This window comes from Vombatus ursinus, unplaced genomic scaffold (genome assembly GCF_900497805.2).
Source record: "Vombatus ursinus unplaced genomic scaffold, bare-nosed wombat genome assembly UNPS02015175.1, whole genome shotgun sequence".
In the NCBI taxonomy this organism is placed as follows: domain Eukaryota; kingdom Metazoa; phylum Chordata; class Mammalia; order Diprotodontia; family Vombatidae; genus Vombatus; species Vombatus ursinus.
This window is the reverse complement of record NW_020954953.1, coordinates 8,691,753-8,707,429: the sequence shown is the minus strand read 5'-3', so window position 1 is coordinate 8,707,429 and position 15,677 is coordinate 8,691,753. Positions and strand designations below refer to the sequence as shown.

Here is a 15,677-nt window from a genome sequence, read left to right as displayed (position 1 = left end):
CATGCTGGAAATCATGGCATTACTTCTTACTCTTCTCTTTCACCCTAACAATTTTCCAACCTTTGGCCCATGGAGCAGTTTTGGAACTCCTGCCCTGAGGGCTGTCTTGAATGGTGAGATTTTACTGTATCTAGCTGGCCCCAAAGTCAGCCATGATCTCTCAGCCCAGTGATTATCTACTGCTGTTGCTGCCCTTTCTGAACTCCAGCCCTGGGGTCAAGCTGGCCTAAATGAATCATAGGTTCATAGATTTGGGGCTAAAAAGGATGTTAGGGGCAGCTAGGTGGCACAGTGGACAGAGCACCAGCCCTGAAGTCAGGAGGACCTGAGTTGAAATCTGGCCTCAGACCAAACACTTGATACTTACTAGCTGTATGACCCTGAGCAAGCCACTTAACCCCAATTGCCTAAAAAAAAAAAAAAGAAAAAAAAAAAAGAAAGGATCTTAGACTAATTCCCTTATTTTATAGATGAGCAAACTGAGACCAAAAGAGGTTAAATGACTCGTCAGGGTCACACAGTTAGTAAGAGTATGAAGCAGGATTTGAACCTGTCTCCTTTGAACCTTGAGTCCAAATCCAGTACTGCATCCACTACAATGGGGGGCCACTCTTTAATTAATGGTATTTCACTATAGCTAGCCAACCACAGACCTAGTCATAGTCTTTCAACAGCCTCCACTTGCCCACTTGCCAATGCAGGTATCACTTTCTTCCCACCCCCACCCCTGCCCCAACCCCCCCTACACCCACACAGACACACACACACCTTGTCCTATAATCAAATTAACACCACTCAGGGCAGCTAGGTGGCACAGTGGATAGAGCACCAGCCCTGAAGTCAGGAGGACCTGAGTTCAAAACCAGCCTCAGACCAAACACTTGACACTAGCTGTGTGACCCTAGGCAAGTCACTTAACTCCAGTTGTGTAAAAAAAAAAATTAACACCACTATTCCTTCTGGGAAAGGGCACATAAATTGACTGTACCATTTTTCCACCCAACATCCCTGTGAGTTTCCATTTCAAAATTCCCTTCCCTAACCACCTCTCCCTTATATGCATTTTCTCTCCCTATTAGAATAAGCTGACTAAGGGCAGAAACTATTCTGCTTTTCTATTTTTATATCCAGGGCTCAGCACAATGCCTGGCATATAGTAAACATGGCATATAGTAAATGCTTTTTATTCATTCTTATTATCCTATTTTCTAGGTCCTACAGCATTTCTCACATTCCACATCACTCACCAGATCTATTAATTCTGCTCAATATTTCCTAAACGGAGAATAGCCCAACACATACCAATGATAAGAACAGTCACTAGGACCCAAGGGAAAAACAATTCTAGTGGTGGGGGAGGGGGAAGGGAAGAAGGAGGTTGAAGTATTAGCCATGATATTTGAGGCCTTGGGCTCTCTTGCATGGCACACAGTAGATGCTAGCCATTTTTCCTGCTCACTCCATTTTGTGAACATTGCAATGGATTAGCATCCTCATCATGCCCTTACATGGCTTCACCTTGTTGATGATGCCATTGACCCAGACACTATCCCTCCCCAGAACTAAAGACCATGGTTTGGTAGAATAGTATTGGTGGAAGACCTTTAAGACATGCACATGGTGCATTGGCTCCCATGTTCTTTCTTGGGGCCCATACCTTTGTCAGTCTACTTGGTATCAGAGATAGTCTAGTCACTTCTTTGAGCCCGGGATCCTCAGGACAATGTATTTCCTCATGTTCACCCATAATTAGCAAGGGTAGGAAAGAACGTGATTTATGTACTTCAAGGTCAAAGTCATCCTCACAAGCTCCTAGTATGGGGCTTCTGGGGAAGCAAACAACTTGATCATTGGCTGAGCCACAAGTGAGAAAAAAAAATTAGAGGATCAAAATCTGTGCCCCCTAGATTGGGGACGGAGCTAGTGGAATAGGTTATTGATTAAATGATCAGGACCCAACGGATCTGGAGGGAAATAAAGGGTCAAGGTCTGAAGCCTTGCAATCAAAACAAAGTAAACCATATGCCATGCCAGAGTAAACCAAAGTGCGGCTGAGAAGGGAAAAGTAGAGTTCAAAGCAGCAGTCTAAAACGAAGGGACATGACAAATTGGAGAACATATTATGAAGGAGATTAGCAAGTGTCAGCAAAACCACAATTTGCCTTATACGATTTCCTTGCCCAGTGGACCACTCATATGGCAGCCCAATGCTTGTTAGACTCTCTCCTTACCCTGCTGAGTAAAACCAGGCAGATTCTACCTTCATAAAATCCATCCCCTTCCTCGTGGCGACCACCCTAATATAGGCCACCATTATACCCCTCCCCACTTACCACACCAATCTAATACCTGACTTTTCTAACCAGTATTCTCATCTCTAGTCTATTCTTTATATCACTGACAAAATAATTTTACTTATCCATAGGTCTGGTCGTGTTACTCTCTGGCTCAAAATCAATCAATGGCTCCCTATTGCCTGCTAAATAAAGTTCAGACTTTCTAGTCCACTATGCAAATCCCTTTTCAATGTAATATAATCTTTCTTTTCCAGGGCCTTTATTTTATAAAAATTAATAAAACCCCTATTTTTCCTTTTAAAATACTCTATGCTTGGGGGCAGCTAGGTGGTGCAGTGAGTAGAGCACCAGCCCTGGATTCAGGAGGACCCGAGTTCAAATCTGGCCTCAGACATATAACACTTACTAGCTGTGTGACCCTGGGCAAGTCACTTACCCCATTGCCTATCCAAAATAATAATAATAATAATAATAATAATAATAATAATAATAATAATAATAATAATAAAATACTCTATGCTAAAAGCCAACTAGACCATTTGCTTTCCTCAGCACTAGACCCTGGAGTCAGAGGACCCCTGTCAAATTCCCCTGTCATTTATTACCTGTGTGACCTTGGGAAAAATCACTTAACAGCCTTCTGCCTCAGTTTTCTTATCTGTAAAATGAGAGGGGTCTGACTAGATGATCTCACCTAGTCAGTTCTGTGTCTATGATCCTATTTCCTATACTTGAGGCAGCTAGATGGCACAGTGGATAGAGCACTGAGTCTGGTGTTGGGAAGACCTGAGTTCAAGGCCTGCATCAGACACTAACTAGCTGTGATGATCATGTACAAATCATTTAGCATCTTTCAGCCTCTGTTTCCTCATCTGTAAAATGGGGGTAACAAAGGTACTTCCTTCCAGGGTGTTGTTAGGATCGGATGAGCTAAAATATATAAAATGTATGGCAAACCTTAAAGTCCTATATGAATGCTATTATTATTCATTGTCATTATCATTACTTTCCTACCTCTGTCTTTTCTTGAATCCTTTCCCTATTTCTAGAATGATCTTCCAACCCCTCTTTTTGTTTGTTCAAATCCTACCCCTCCTTAAAAGCTTGTCTTAAATGCTTTCTTCTCTGTGACTCCTTATATGATGACCCCTGGCCATCTCTTTCTTCCTCAGGCCTCCTATAGCACTGTGTGTGTGCGTGCCTCTCATACAATCTTAAATACACATGTGGTTTTGTGATCTCATCAATGTGGATGGTCCCTTCAGTGATACAAATGAAATGAAAACCTACCCACACCTGCCCATTCTTTACAACTCTTGTTCATGTTCTCCCATAAATTACCACACACAGTCCACACAATCTACTGGGAGTCTCTTTATGGCTTTAGTCCCCAACCTTCTCACCAGCCACCATACTGCTTGGACAAGAAATCAAACCCCAAAAGACTTCATCCTTGGGACTCCTGCCACAGAGCCTTGTTCTCCTGATTGGTGCCTGCCTAAGACACCCACTATATTAAAGCCTAGTTCTCTCTAGCTATACTACTATATGCTACCTTCTTCCCTCACCCCCACTTTCATTTCTGGAACCATAATCAAATCAGCTTTGTCATTGCTTCTGAAAATCTCTACTCTCATCCCCATAACTTTCTGAATCAAAATATTCTTTACTGGCCACCTTTCTTCTCTATGCCCTGTTTCTCCCTCTTAGAATATAAGCACCTTGAGGGCAGGGACTCTCTTAGCTTTGTTTTTGTCTCCCCTGTGCTTAGCATAGTATTTGGTACATGTTTACATACTTAATAAATGCTGTTTCATTCATTCATTCTTCTAGCAACTTGTGGTTCCAGTAAAGCATTCAGGCTGTTGGCCTATCATCCTTTACTTTTATCGCAGGATCAGCTCTTCTCTTTTCACTTCACTGATAACATTTTTTACTCCATTTCTTCTTCGCTTTTCCTCGTTGGTTATATATTGCAGCCAGCTTACATCAACCATTTGCCCCTCCATTACTCTGTGCATTACTGGACAACTATTCCATCCGTGAAAAAAGTGGGATCAACACATTTTAAAAGGTAGATTTTAAGAAACTCTAAACTATCAACACAAAAAATTGCAAGATCATCAAGTTCCTTAAAGGCAGGGCCTTTCATTCCTATCTTCTTGGCTTAACACAATGCCTGGCATGTTTGAATACCATACTGACCATGTCTAGTTTAGGAACTTGAACCTTGACAAGTTGGCTTTTAAAGCTGTTGATAACCTGGCCCAATCCTACCTTTGCAGCCTTCTTACATCTCACTCCCCTCCACCTACTCTTGAGATCCAGTGACACTGGCCTCTTGGCTGTTCCATTAACAAGACACTCAGGACATTTTCACTGGTTGTCTCCCACGCACTCTCCCTCCTTATCTCTGCCCCCTGACTTCTCTGGTTTCCTTCAACTAACTAAAATCCCCTCTTCTACTCTTTCCTGATCCCCCTTAATTCTAATGCTTTCCTTTGGGGATTATCTCAAGTTAATCCTGTATATAACTTGTTTGTATACAGTTGTTGGCATTTTGTCTCCCACTTTAGACTGTGAGTTCCTTATAAACTAGGACTGTCTTTTGCCTTTCTTTGCATCCCCAGGGCTTAGCACAGTGCCTGACATATAGTAGTCACTTAATAAATCTGTATTGATTGATTGACTGTATTCATTATTTGTGCATCGCCGTGTGCAGGTTGCTGCCCACTCAGACTGTGAGTTCCTTGAGAGTAGGGACTGGTGTTTTTATTTTTTGGCGGGGGAAGGGTACTTTTTTTGCATTCCTAGTATTTAGTATCTTGTGTAAGTGAATGTTAAAAACTAGTATTTAGCACAGTACCTGGCACATAGTAGGTGCTTAATAAATGCCACTCAATTTGACTTAGAGGGTAGCAATACACATAGACAGAAGGGCTAGGGATCTAGAGGCAGAGGAATACAGTAACGAGTGGGAAAACCCATTGATTTGGACTCAGTTCCCTAAAGGGAAGCCATCACATCCCAAAGCCCTTCCAGGGAACAACGTGCATTGAGCAGCCAACCCCAGGTGAAAGAGGGCTGAGCAGAAGAATTTCTGGAACAAACCAGAGCCAGTGCCAAGGAGCAGAAGCAAAGGAGAGAGTCATGATATGGAAGATCAAATTCACACTGGTACTATGAATTCTGTAGACTAAGTCCCGAGGGAGAGTGGAGGGCAGATTAGCTCTATGTTGACCCTGAGTGCTTTCCACACAGGTTACACATATAACCCACATATTTTGCCCACTGAAATGTGATTGTATTTCCTCTTCTTTTTTTTTTTAGGCAATTGGGGTTAAGTGACCTGCCCAGGGTCACACAGCTAGTGTTTGGTCTGAGGCTGGATTTGAACTCTGGTCCTCCTGACTTCAGGGCTGGTGCTCTATCCACTGTGCCACCTAGCTGCCCCTATTTCCTCTTGTTCACTCCTTACAGACTATGAAGAAGAGCTCATTACTGTAATCTTTGTTAGAATAATTCATCCATACAACTTATCAAATCACCACTTAACTTTCTCTTCTTTAGTCTGGAGCATTCTCCTCCCCATATCCTGCTCCCAAAGGGTCATTCCAACCATGAACACTTTGGGTTGAAAAATTTCAGAACTTCGCCTTACCAGATGTACATCAGAATGAAAGTATGTTTCCTTATCTGAGGGGTTAGGAATAGGTCTCCGAAGGAAGGTCGTAGCTTTTCTGTATCATCATCATCATCTTCAAGAGAGAGGGTCTAGGAAAGAGATGTATCATCAGCTCAGGAAAGAAGACTCCTTCCAGAAATCACAAGATCACATGGTAGATGGCTTAGGACTGGAACAAGTTTCAAACCTTTTTCTGATTGGCCCAAGGACCTTTACTCCACCAGGTAAATGCTCCAAATGATCCACGCTGGGAGGCCAGCGCAACACATGGTTTGTACTCAATTGGAAATATGCTCATTGCCTTTGGAAATTTCAAGGCAAGAACTCAAATGTGAAACAAATCTACAACACATACAGGCTATAAGTAGATTATCACTTCATACTCCTAGCCCCATCATCTCCTTTTTCCCTCTCTCTATTACCTTGAGATTGGAGGCAGATAGGTAGCTCAGTGGATAGAGGACTGGGCCTGGAGTTAGGAAGAGTAGAGTTCAAATCCAGCCTCATGTACTTGCTAGCTGGGTGATCCTGGGCAAGTCACTTAATCTTTGTTTGCCCTAATCCACTGGAGCAGGAAATGGCAAACCACTCCAGTATCTTTGCCAAGAAACCCCCATGAACAATAGGGTCCATGGGTTCTTAAAGAATTAAACATGACTGAACAACAATTACCTTGAGATTAGCAGGCAACTGTTTCCCATTCTTTTGAGCAATGTGGTCCATTATCTTTATTGCTTTGGCATTTTTCTTCTGTGATAACAGCCACCGAGGAGATTCAGGCACACACCTGTAGTTATAATCAATGATTTATTAAAAGTAATAATAGGGTTTTTTTTTTGGAGGGAGGAAAGAAAATAGGCCTGTGATTTCATTGTTATGGGGGATTACCATTGAAGAAATTCTCTCTACCAATGAAAATTGATAGCTGCTCTGCAACTTATAGTCTTAAATCAGAGAATTCTTCACCTTTTTTTGTCATGGACTCCTATGGCAGTCTTTGGATCTCTTCTCAGAATAATGTTTTTGAATAATTGAAGTAAACGCTAAAGTTCATTTAGATGTCAGCGAAAATAAAGATGTAATTTTTTAAATCATCCAGCTTCACAAACCCCCTGAAATCTATCCATGGTGGGTCCTTGCCCCCCAGGTTAAGACCTACTGTCTTAGAGAACTACCTCAGGCATTGAGAGGGCCACAAAGCCAGAATGCCAGAGGCACACAGTATAATAATCTACATTGCTATTATATAGAGGGAGCACACACGAAACCTTAAGACAACTCCACTGAATGAGCATTTACTAGGGGCTTACTCTGTGGGAATGTAAAGATGAAAGATAACATCTTCTGTTAACTGAATGATCTGATAGTCTAATGGGCATAGGGGTAAAGTATGACTCGAACCCAAATAAAATAGGACATAACCTAGAATGGGATGGAGGCAAAGGAGACCCCCTCAAACTAGATATATCCCATAGGAGGGAAGGAGGAAGGGAATAAATATTTCTATAATGTCTACTGTGTGCTGGACACTGTGCTAAGTGCTTTTTGCAAATATTATCTCCTTGGATCCTCACAACAACCCTGTCAGGCAGATGCTAGAATATTAGCTCCTCGGGGGTAGACATTCATTCATTTTTGTCTTTGAGTCTCTGGAGCGGTGACTGGAACACCTAGAATAACGCTTAGAACACTATCCCTAGAACATAGTTAAGTGCTTTTACAACGTATGGTGAATTAAATTCAATTAAGAATAAAGAGGAGACCAAGGTATCTCTTGGTCAAGAGGCAGTTTGGTATAACACAAAGGGCTCTGGACATGGAATTAGGAAGACCTGGGTTCAGATCTCACTTCAGACACTTACTGTGTCCCCAGTTTTATCCCTCTCTGGCCTGTACCACCCTCATCTGTAAAAGGAAGGGTACAACTCTAAGGGCCCTTCTAGCTCTCAATCTATGATGCTCTGACAAACCAGATCTGAGAAGCGAGTGAAGAGGCATGAGTGGAGGACATATACATTATTCTTTCCATGAGTTTCACAACAATTATGGAACTTCAGAATTGCAAGAGACTTCAGAGGTCATGTAGTCTAACCCACCCTGGAACAGTAATTCCTCCTCCATCACCTGCAAGTGGTATTAGGAAGTCTCTACCTGGCAACAAGCCTAAACGTTAACTGTGAATTCCACTCACTGTGCCCTGTTCTGCCTCTGAGGCCCAATGAAACAGATATAGTGCCTCTGCCGGGTGATAGCTCTTAAAATAAAGGATTCTATTCTATCTCCCCTAAGTCTTCTCTTTTCCGGGCAAAACTACCATTTCCTTCAACAGGTCCTCATGTGCTGGGAAGCCAAGGCTCTTTCTCCCTCCTGGTTGCCTTCCTCCAGTCAGTTGATCAGTTCCCTTCCTAAAATGTGGGGCCCAGAACTGAACACAATACTCCAGGTGTGCCAGATGGTGGGCAGAGTGTAGCAGGACAATGGTCTCCGAGGCAGTGAAGCAAAAGAAGGGATAATAAGAAAGAATTTGAGCCCATCAATGAGTCAAAGAAAGGGCTTTTATAAAGTATCTAGAGTGGGATGAGGTAGAGGGGAAAAAACAGAGAGATAGAGAGACACAGTGAGAGACAGAGACAGACAGAGACAAAGAGAGAGAAAAAGAGAGGGAGACAGAGAGAGAGATAGTGAGAGACAGAGAGAAAGAGAGAGATAGTGAGAGACAGAGAGAGAAAAAGAGAGAGAGGTAGTGAGAGACAGAGAGAGAGAGAGAGAGAGAGAGAGAGAGAGCTCACATGGATTAGGCCCAGAACAAAGTTATATCACTTCAGTACATTCCCGACCTCTCCCCCTGACCCTGTAAGCCCTGAATTGTTCAAATAAACTGCAGATATTAGTCTATTATAATCATTTACCAGCTTTGGCTCAGTCTTAGGCTTCTTGGCAGGAAAAAAAAAATATCCTTTCTTAACCTCTTTCCTTTAGTCTTTTATTTAGGGAGAATCTGCTGGGTGGCTCAGAGTACTAGACCTGAAGTCAGAAACACCTAACACTTACAAGATGTGTGAACCTGAGTAAGTCACTTAAGCCTATTTGCCTCAGTTTCCTCATCTGTAAAATGAGTTGGAGAAGGAAATGGCAAACCACTCCAGTTATCTTTGCCAAGAAAACCCCAAATGGGGTCATGAAGAGTCGGACACAACTGAACAACAACAACAAGAGTTTGTATTAGCCTATGTTGAGGAGGCAGTCCTCGGAGTTTATTCCACTAGGGAGGGACATGGTCAGAACAGTACTTTAGGAGAATCACCTTGTCAGCTATGTCAATGACGGCTTGCAGAAGGTAGACTTGAGGAAATCGGACCATTCTGGAAGCCATTGAACTGATCCTGGTGAGAGATGCTGAGGGCCTAAATTAGGGTTGTGTCTTCATGAGTAAAGAAAAGGAGATAAAGGTAAGAAATATTGTGGAGGTAGAAACAAGAAGACTTGGTGCTGGTCTCTTAACGGTATTTGGCCCATGTATGATTGGCTCCTGATTAGATACATGGAGTGAGAGCGAGGAGTTAAAATGGCTCCAGAGTCATGAACGGAGGTGACTTAGAAGGAGAGTTCTTCCCTTGAAAGAAATAGAGAAGTACAATGGGAGCATAGGTTTGGGGAAAAGGACAATGCAGCTCCTAACCCATCTGCTCCTGTTCATCCTGTGTGAGTTGCTCTATTGCCATTGAAAATGAAAAGGAGGAAGGCGGTACTTACCAGTAATAGAGCAAAAAGAGGAAGGTTGGTAAAGTAACAGTCAGCTGTAGCCATCGCCAATGGGGAATAGTATAAGCAATTCCTGAGAGTATCAAGAGACCAATTGCAAAATTCGTCTGGAAGAGAATACCCACGGTTCTTCTGTACGCTGCGCCAACAAATTCTGTGACTAGAATAGAGACATTTTGTTGTTCGGTCATTTTCAGTCATGTCCAACTCTTCATGACCCCATTTGGCATTTTCTTGGCAAAGATAATGGGAATAATTTGCCATTTGCTTCTCCAGCTCATTTTACACATAAGGAAACTGAGGCAAACAAGGTTAAGTGACTTGCCTGGGGTCACACAGCCAGTAAATATCTGAAGCAGAATTTGAACTCAGGTTTTCCTGACTCTAGGCACAGCACTCTGTCCACTGTGCCACCTAGCTGCCTGCAAAATAGAGATGTGAATGGTCATCAATGCAGATTATAATCAATAGGAAAATATAGACCCTCTGCTTTCAGAAGCCTTGGGGTTCTGGAATATTTATTTATTTATTTCCTCAGAGTAGGATCATAGTTAGATCACCTCTTCCTAGGAGGCCTGAAATTTCCCCAAATGTCAGGATGCTAAATTGAATTTCCAGGAAGTGGCAAACCCCTGTATCTCCTTCCCTAGAAAATTACACAAAGTATGGATTATCTCCCATCCTTTACCACCCAGAAAATGATTCATGCCTGCTAGTGTCATCCAGCCTTGGATTGAAGCTGGAAAAAGTGAATCTACTTCAGTTGTTTCCCTTTCCCAAAGCCTTGCTGAGTTTGAGAGTCACTACTATGCTGGCTATGGTGGTAGGACAGCTAGGTGGTACAATGGATAGAGCACTGGACCTCGGGTCAGGAAGACCTAAGTTCAAATCCAGCCTCCGACACTTATTACCTGTGTGACCCTGGGCAAGTCACTTAACCCTGTTTGCCTCAGTTTTCTCATCTGTAGAGTGAGCTGGAACAGGAAATGGCAAACTATTCCAGTATCTTTGCCAAGAAAGCCCCAAATGGGATCACAAAGAGCCAGACTCAACTAAAAATGACTGAATAACAACAAATAGCACAGTGGACAGGGCACTGGATTTTAAGTCAGAGGACCTGAATTCAAATCTATCTCCTAATCACTTACTACCTGTGTGACTTTGGGCATGTCACTTAACCTCCCTGGGCCTCAGTTTCCTCACGGATAAAACGAAGGCACTGGACCTAAATCCTTTCCAGCTCCAAATCTATGATCCTATAAAGTCTTACAATTTGGGGGTTTCCCTCTCAATCTTTAAAGTAAACTTGAAAAGTATTAATATATAGCATTCCTCAGATATTTATCCAATCCTTGGTTTTTAGTTGTTGGTTGAAGGTTTTTTTAGGAGTTTTGCTCTCTTTAACAATATTCCTTCTCTTTATCTCCTCCTATGTCTCCATCCTCAAATACTATAAAAATATACAGAGGTTAAGTGACTTACCCAAGGCCACACAGATAGTAAGTGTCTGAAGTTGGATTCAAACTTCGGTCTTTTCCAGTATTCACCATCCTCCATGTCCACCCCTCAGACTGCGCTAAACAGGGGCTCTTTCTACATCCCTCATCGATATCAACAACAATAACCTCTCTGACCTGGTCCCAAATTTATCATATCCCCTAACTACTGTCCTGATTTGAGTTGATGGAACCATGAATAATTACTCAAGATGTATCCAGAGGCCCAGCTTCCCTTGCTGACCAGTCCTTGCAGCAAACGAAAAATGAGCATAGATGTATAGTTGGGTGAGATGGCCATGAGGACTCCAGAGAGAGAATTGATGAAGACTGTGATTAAGAGACACACTTTGCGACCAAACCTGCAGAGAAACAAACACAGTAATGAAATCAAGACCAAGACAAAATATTTTTAAAAACTGAAGCAAGGGCAACATGACTGACCATAACGGAGTGTGTGAACAGAGCTTACAGAACAGAGCTCTATAGGATTTAGTGGTTTTATCTAGAAAAAGTGCATTAGACTTATTGAGAAAATTGTTGGTTTGCTCTGCTTTCAGTGGTATTTGACCCATTGAAAAGGTACCTAATCAAAACTATATTGTTACCATGAAAAGAGTGCTGAACTTGGAATCCTAGCTCTGCCACTCTCTACTACCCATGAAACCACTAAAATCAATGAGATATACATGATATATATTTGTGATATAGTGGTATATGATATATAAATATATGTACATATAGTGATATATACATGTGTGTATGGATACATGTGTGTACTCATACATGTGTACATATATACATGTCCCATCCCAAAGAAACCAGGAATGCATTTCAGTTAGCTTTCTATGACTGCCATGAACCCAGATGACTGGGGCACAAGGAGTGGACTGGGGGATTTTTTTTCTTGTCCATTTCCATGATATTTACGTGTGTGTTGCCCGCCTCATTAGATTGCAAGCTAGGGGCACTTTGCCTCTTTTTGTATCCCCAGGTATTTTGTAACCACAAGACCTAGTGGTGCTTAATAAATGCTTACTGATTGATAGATTTCATCAGCATAGTTTGCTGACGCAGTTCAGCTACTTGGCTGTACCCCCAGAATCTCTGGGAGATGCTGGGGGGACAGAAAGATTCACCTTGGTCCACAAATGCTCAGCTAGTATTAGACGGGATCAAACCCAGTTCTTTCTGATGCCGAGACTGACTCCCTATCTTTGACAGTGTCGTTGTGCCTCATCATAAGGGATGTCAGCAGGAAATGTATTATCAGAAACGAGGGTGGATTAGTCATGTGGCAATTTAATTCAACTCAAAGAAACATTATTAAACAATTACTATGTCCGAGGCATCTGGAGACACGAAGACTAAACCAAGCCAGTCCTTGAAAGAGTTTACACTTTTCTGGCATAAGGGATAAAAAAAGGACAGACCAAAGCTTGCACTGGTATCCCAGAAATGTGACAGACTCAGAGGAACATCTCCCCATGCTGAGTAGGACCATCCCTTAAGAGTCCCCTAGGATGAGGTTGTAACCTATTCCTGTGTAGGGGTGGGTATCCAAACCAAAGTAGTACTATAGAAAAAGTCCTGGACTCAGAAGTTTGTTTATCGGTCAGACGCTTTTCAGTCATGTCTGACTCTTCATGACCCCATTTGGGATTTTCTTGGCAAAGATACTGGAATGGCTCGCCATTTCCTCTTCTAGCTTATTTTACAGATGAGGAAACTGAGGCAAATAGGGTTAAGTGACTTACCCAGGGTCACACAGCTAGTAAGTGTCTAAGGCCAGATTTGAACTCAGGAAGAGGAGTCATCCTGACTAGCTAGATATAGTCTGATATGTATTCTTTTTTAATCTTATCCTAAGCATGCAACTAGCTGGCACAGTGGATGGAGCAGTGGACCTAGAGTCAGGAGTATTTGAATTCAAATGTGGCCTCCAATATTTTTTTTCACTAGTGGTATGACCCTGGGCAAGTCATTTAACGTGTCTACCTCAGGTTTTTCATCTGTAAAATGGGAATAATGATGGCACCTACTTCTGAGAATTGTTGTGAAGATCAAATGAAATAATATTTGGGGTTTTTAAAAATCTTATCCTAAATAAAATTGTTTTTAATTGTATCTTATGGTCCATGAATATTTCATTTCATTGTAGTCCCAGGCCTGAATCACCAACCTGGTCTGAGTTAGTCCTAGCCTAGAATAAAAGCACTTTGTTAACTATAAGGCACTATATTATAAAAATATAACACATTATATTTTTATAATATAGTGACTTCAAATCCATTTTCAAATCCACTGACTTCAAATCCATTATTTTTTTCCACTACTCCATCAACTCCGCTATTTCTGTTTAAAACATAGTAGCCACAAATTCTTGAATTCAGGAACTATATCCAATTTCTTGTGCATTTCTTCATAGCAACTAGGATGGTTCTAAGAAGCAAATATTTCTTTAACTGAATTAGGAAATTGAAGCATTTACATACCTGTCTGCTATATAGCCAATTCCCAGAGAGCCAAGAAAGAATCCCACATTTACACAGGATTGGAATAGGTCCACCTTCCAGGAATCTGCACACACCAGGTTAAACTGAGGAGACAAACCATTGTTAGAAGCAATACAATTCCAAAGAAATGAAAACCATTTTGTAACCCAGAACTCACACAAAGCCAACCTGTTACACATCATTCACGCATATCTTGTGGGTTCCATTGTTATCTTCATCTTTCTTCTCTCTTTGTTACTAGATTTTGTTGGTGGTGGTGTTATTATAAAATGTTTCTTTAAGAATTTCCCTGCTTCAGTCATTCTGTAGAGCAATTTGGAACTATGCCCAAAGAGCTATAAAACCATACAAACCCTTTGACCTAGCAATACCACTGCAAGGTCTGTATCCAAAAGAGATAAAAAACAAAAAGGAAATGGACCTATATGTACAAAAATATCTATAGCAGCGCTTTTCTGGGGGCATAGAATAAGAAATTGAGGAGGTGCCCATTAATTGGGAAATGGCTGAACAAAGTGTGGTGTGTGATTATGATGGAAATGATGAGGAGGATGCTCTTAGAAACACCTGGAAAGACTTACATGAGCTGATGTAAAATGAAATGTACTGTTTACAAAGTAATAGCAATATTGTAAGATGATCAGCTATGAAATGACTAAACTATTCTCAGCAATACAATGATCCAAGGCAACTCTGAAGGACTTAGAATGAAAAATGCTATCCATCCCCAGAGAAAGAACTGAGGGTGTTAGAATACAGATTGAAGCATACTTTTTTCTACTTTCTTTATTTTTCTTGTTGTTGTTGTTGTTTTAGCCTGTTTCCTTTCACAACATGACTATTATGGAAATGTTTTGCATGCCTACACATGTATAACCTATATTGAATCACTTGCCTTCTCAATGTGGGGGAAGAGGGGGAAGGATGAAGGCAGCAAATTTGAAACTCAAAGTTTTAAAAAATGAATGTTAAAAATTGTTTTTACATGTAACTGAGGAAAAATAAAATACTAAATAAGTTTTTTAATTTTAAAAAGAATTTCTCTGTTTCTGGCATATGTGTCATCTTGTGTTTGCCAGACCTGATATTTTCCACAAGATTTTGAATTGGGAGGAATCTTAGCAATCCTCTAACCCAACCCCCTGGTTTTACAGATGAAGAAACCGAACCCCAGAAAAACAAAGGGACCTTCCCAGGATGATATAACTAGTAAGGGGCGAGCCAGGTTTTAAACACAGGTCCTCTGACTCCAAATCCATTGACCTTTCCACTATGTCATAGCACTTATCATGAAGGAAGCACTTTATATTCCAAATGTGTTATCAGAGATAGAAGGACATAGTGTCCTTATTAGAAAAAGCAAGAATAAATTTGGAGCAAGATCAAGTGAACTGCTATTCAAGAGAAAGGCAGAAAAGTAGAAATTGCCCTGATTGTATCTATTACACAATTGGCCTTGACATTGGATGTCCTCTGTGCTTGGTGATATTTTCCTTCTTTACCTTCATAAATCTCTAGTTTCCTTCAAACTCAGTTCAAGTGCCACCTTCTGCATAAGGCCTTTCTTGAGGCCTTCTAGTACCTTCCCACCCCTACTGCAGGTTATCTTATATTTGTTTTGAATGTATTTCATATATGTCTATATATGTGTGTAGTGCTCCATTTGGGCTATCTCTCCATTTATAATTGCAGTTTGTGTCCCAAGGGATGGAGAAGGTTGTGTTGAGTGACTACCCCAAAGTTTAAGGTGAGTTTGTATTCCTAACACTATAAGCCCCCACTAGTGCACTTACCTTTAATAGTCAGCCAGTAGAAAGAATTATCTCAAAGCAGAGACATTTATTAACATAGCTTTACAAGAACAATAACAACAAATGACCACCACCACTTTCAATAAAACTATTGAAGCATTCTCGCGCAA

The 15,677-nt window shown here is 41.3% G+C and overlaps 1 protein-coding gene across 1 annotated transcript in view; it reads right to left on the bottom strand.

The window, feature by feature from the left end:
* Positions 1-15,677, bottom strand: part of LOC114031416 (solute carrier family 22 member 1-like) — a 55,553-nt gene that overhangs the window by 23,744 nt on the left and 16,132 nt on the right. Inside the window, exons 2-6 of the mRNA XM_027846484.1 lie at positions 13,736-13,839; positions 11,448-11,602; positions 9,736-9,904; positions 6,655-6,769; positions 5,959-6,071 (exon numbers count right to left, since the gene is read on the bottom strand). Of these exons, the coding sequence (XP_027702285.1) occupies positions 5,959-6,071; positions 6,655-6,769; positions 9,736-9,904; positions 11,448-11,602; positions 13,736-13,839 (656 nt within the window). The remainder of the gene's footprint in view (positions 1-5,958; positions 6,072-6,654; positions 6,770-9,735; positions 9,905-11,447; positions 11,603-13,735; positions 13,840-15,677) is intronic.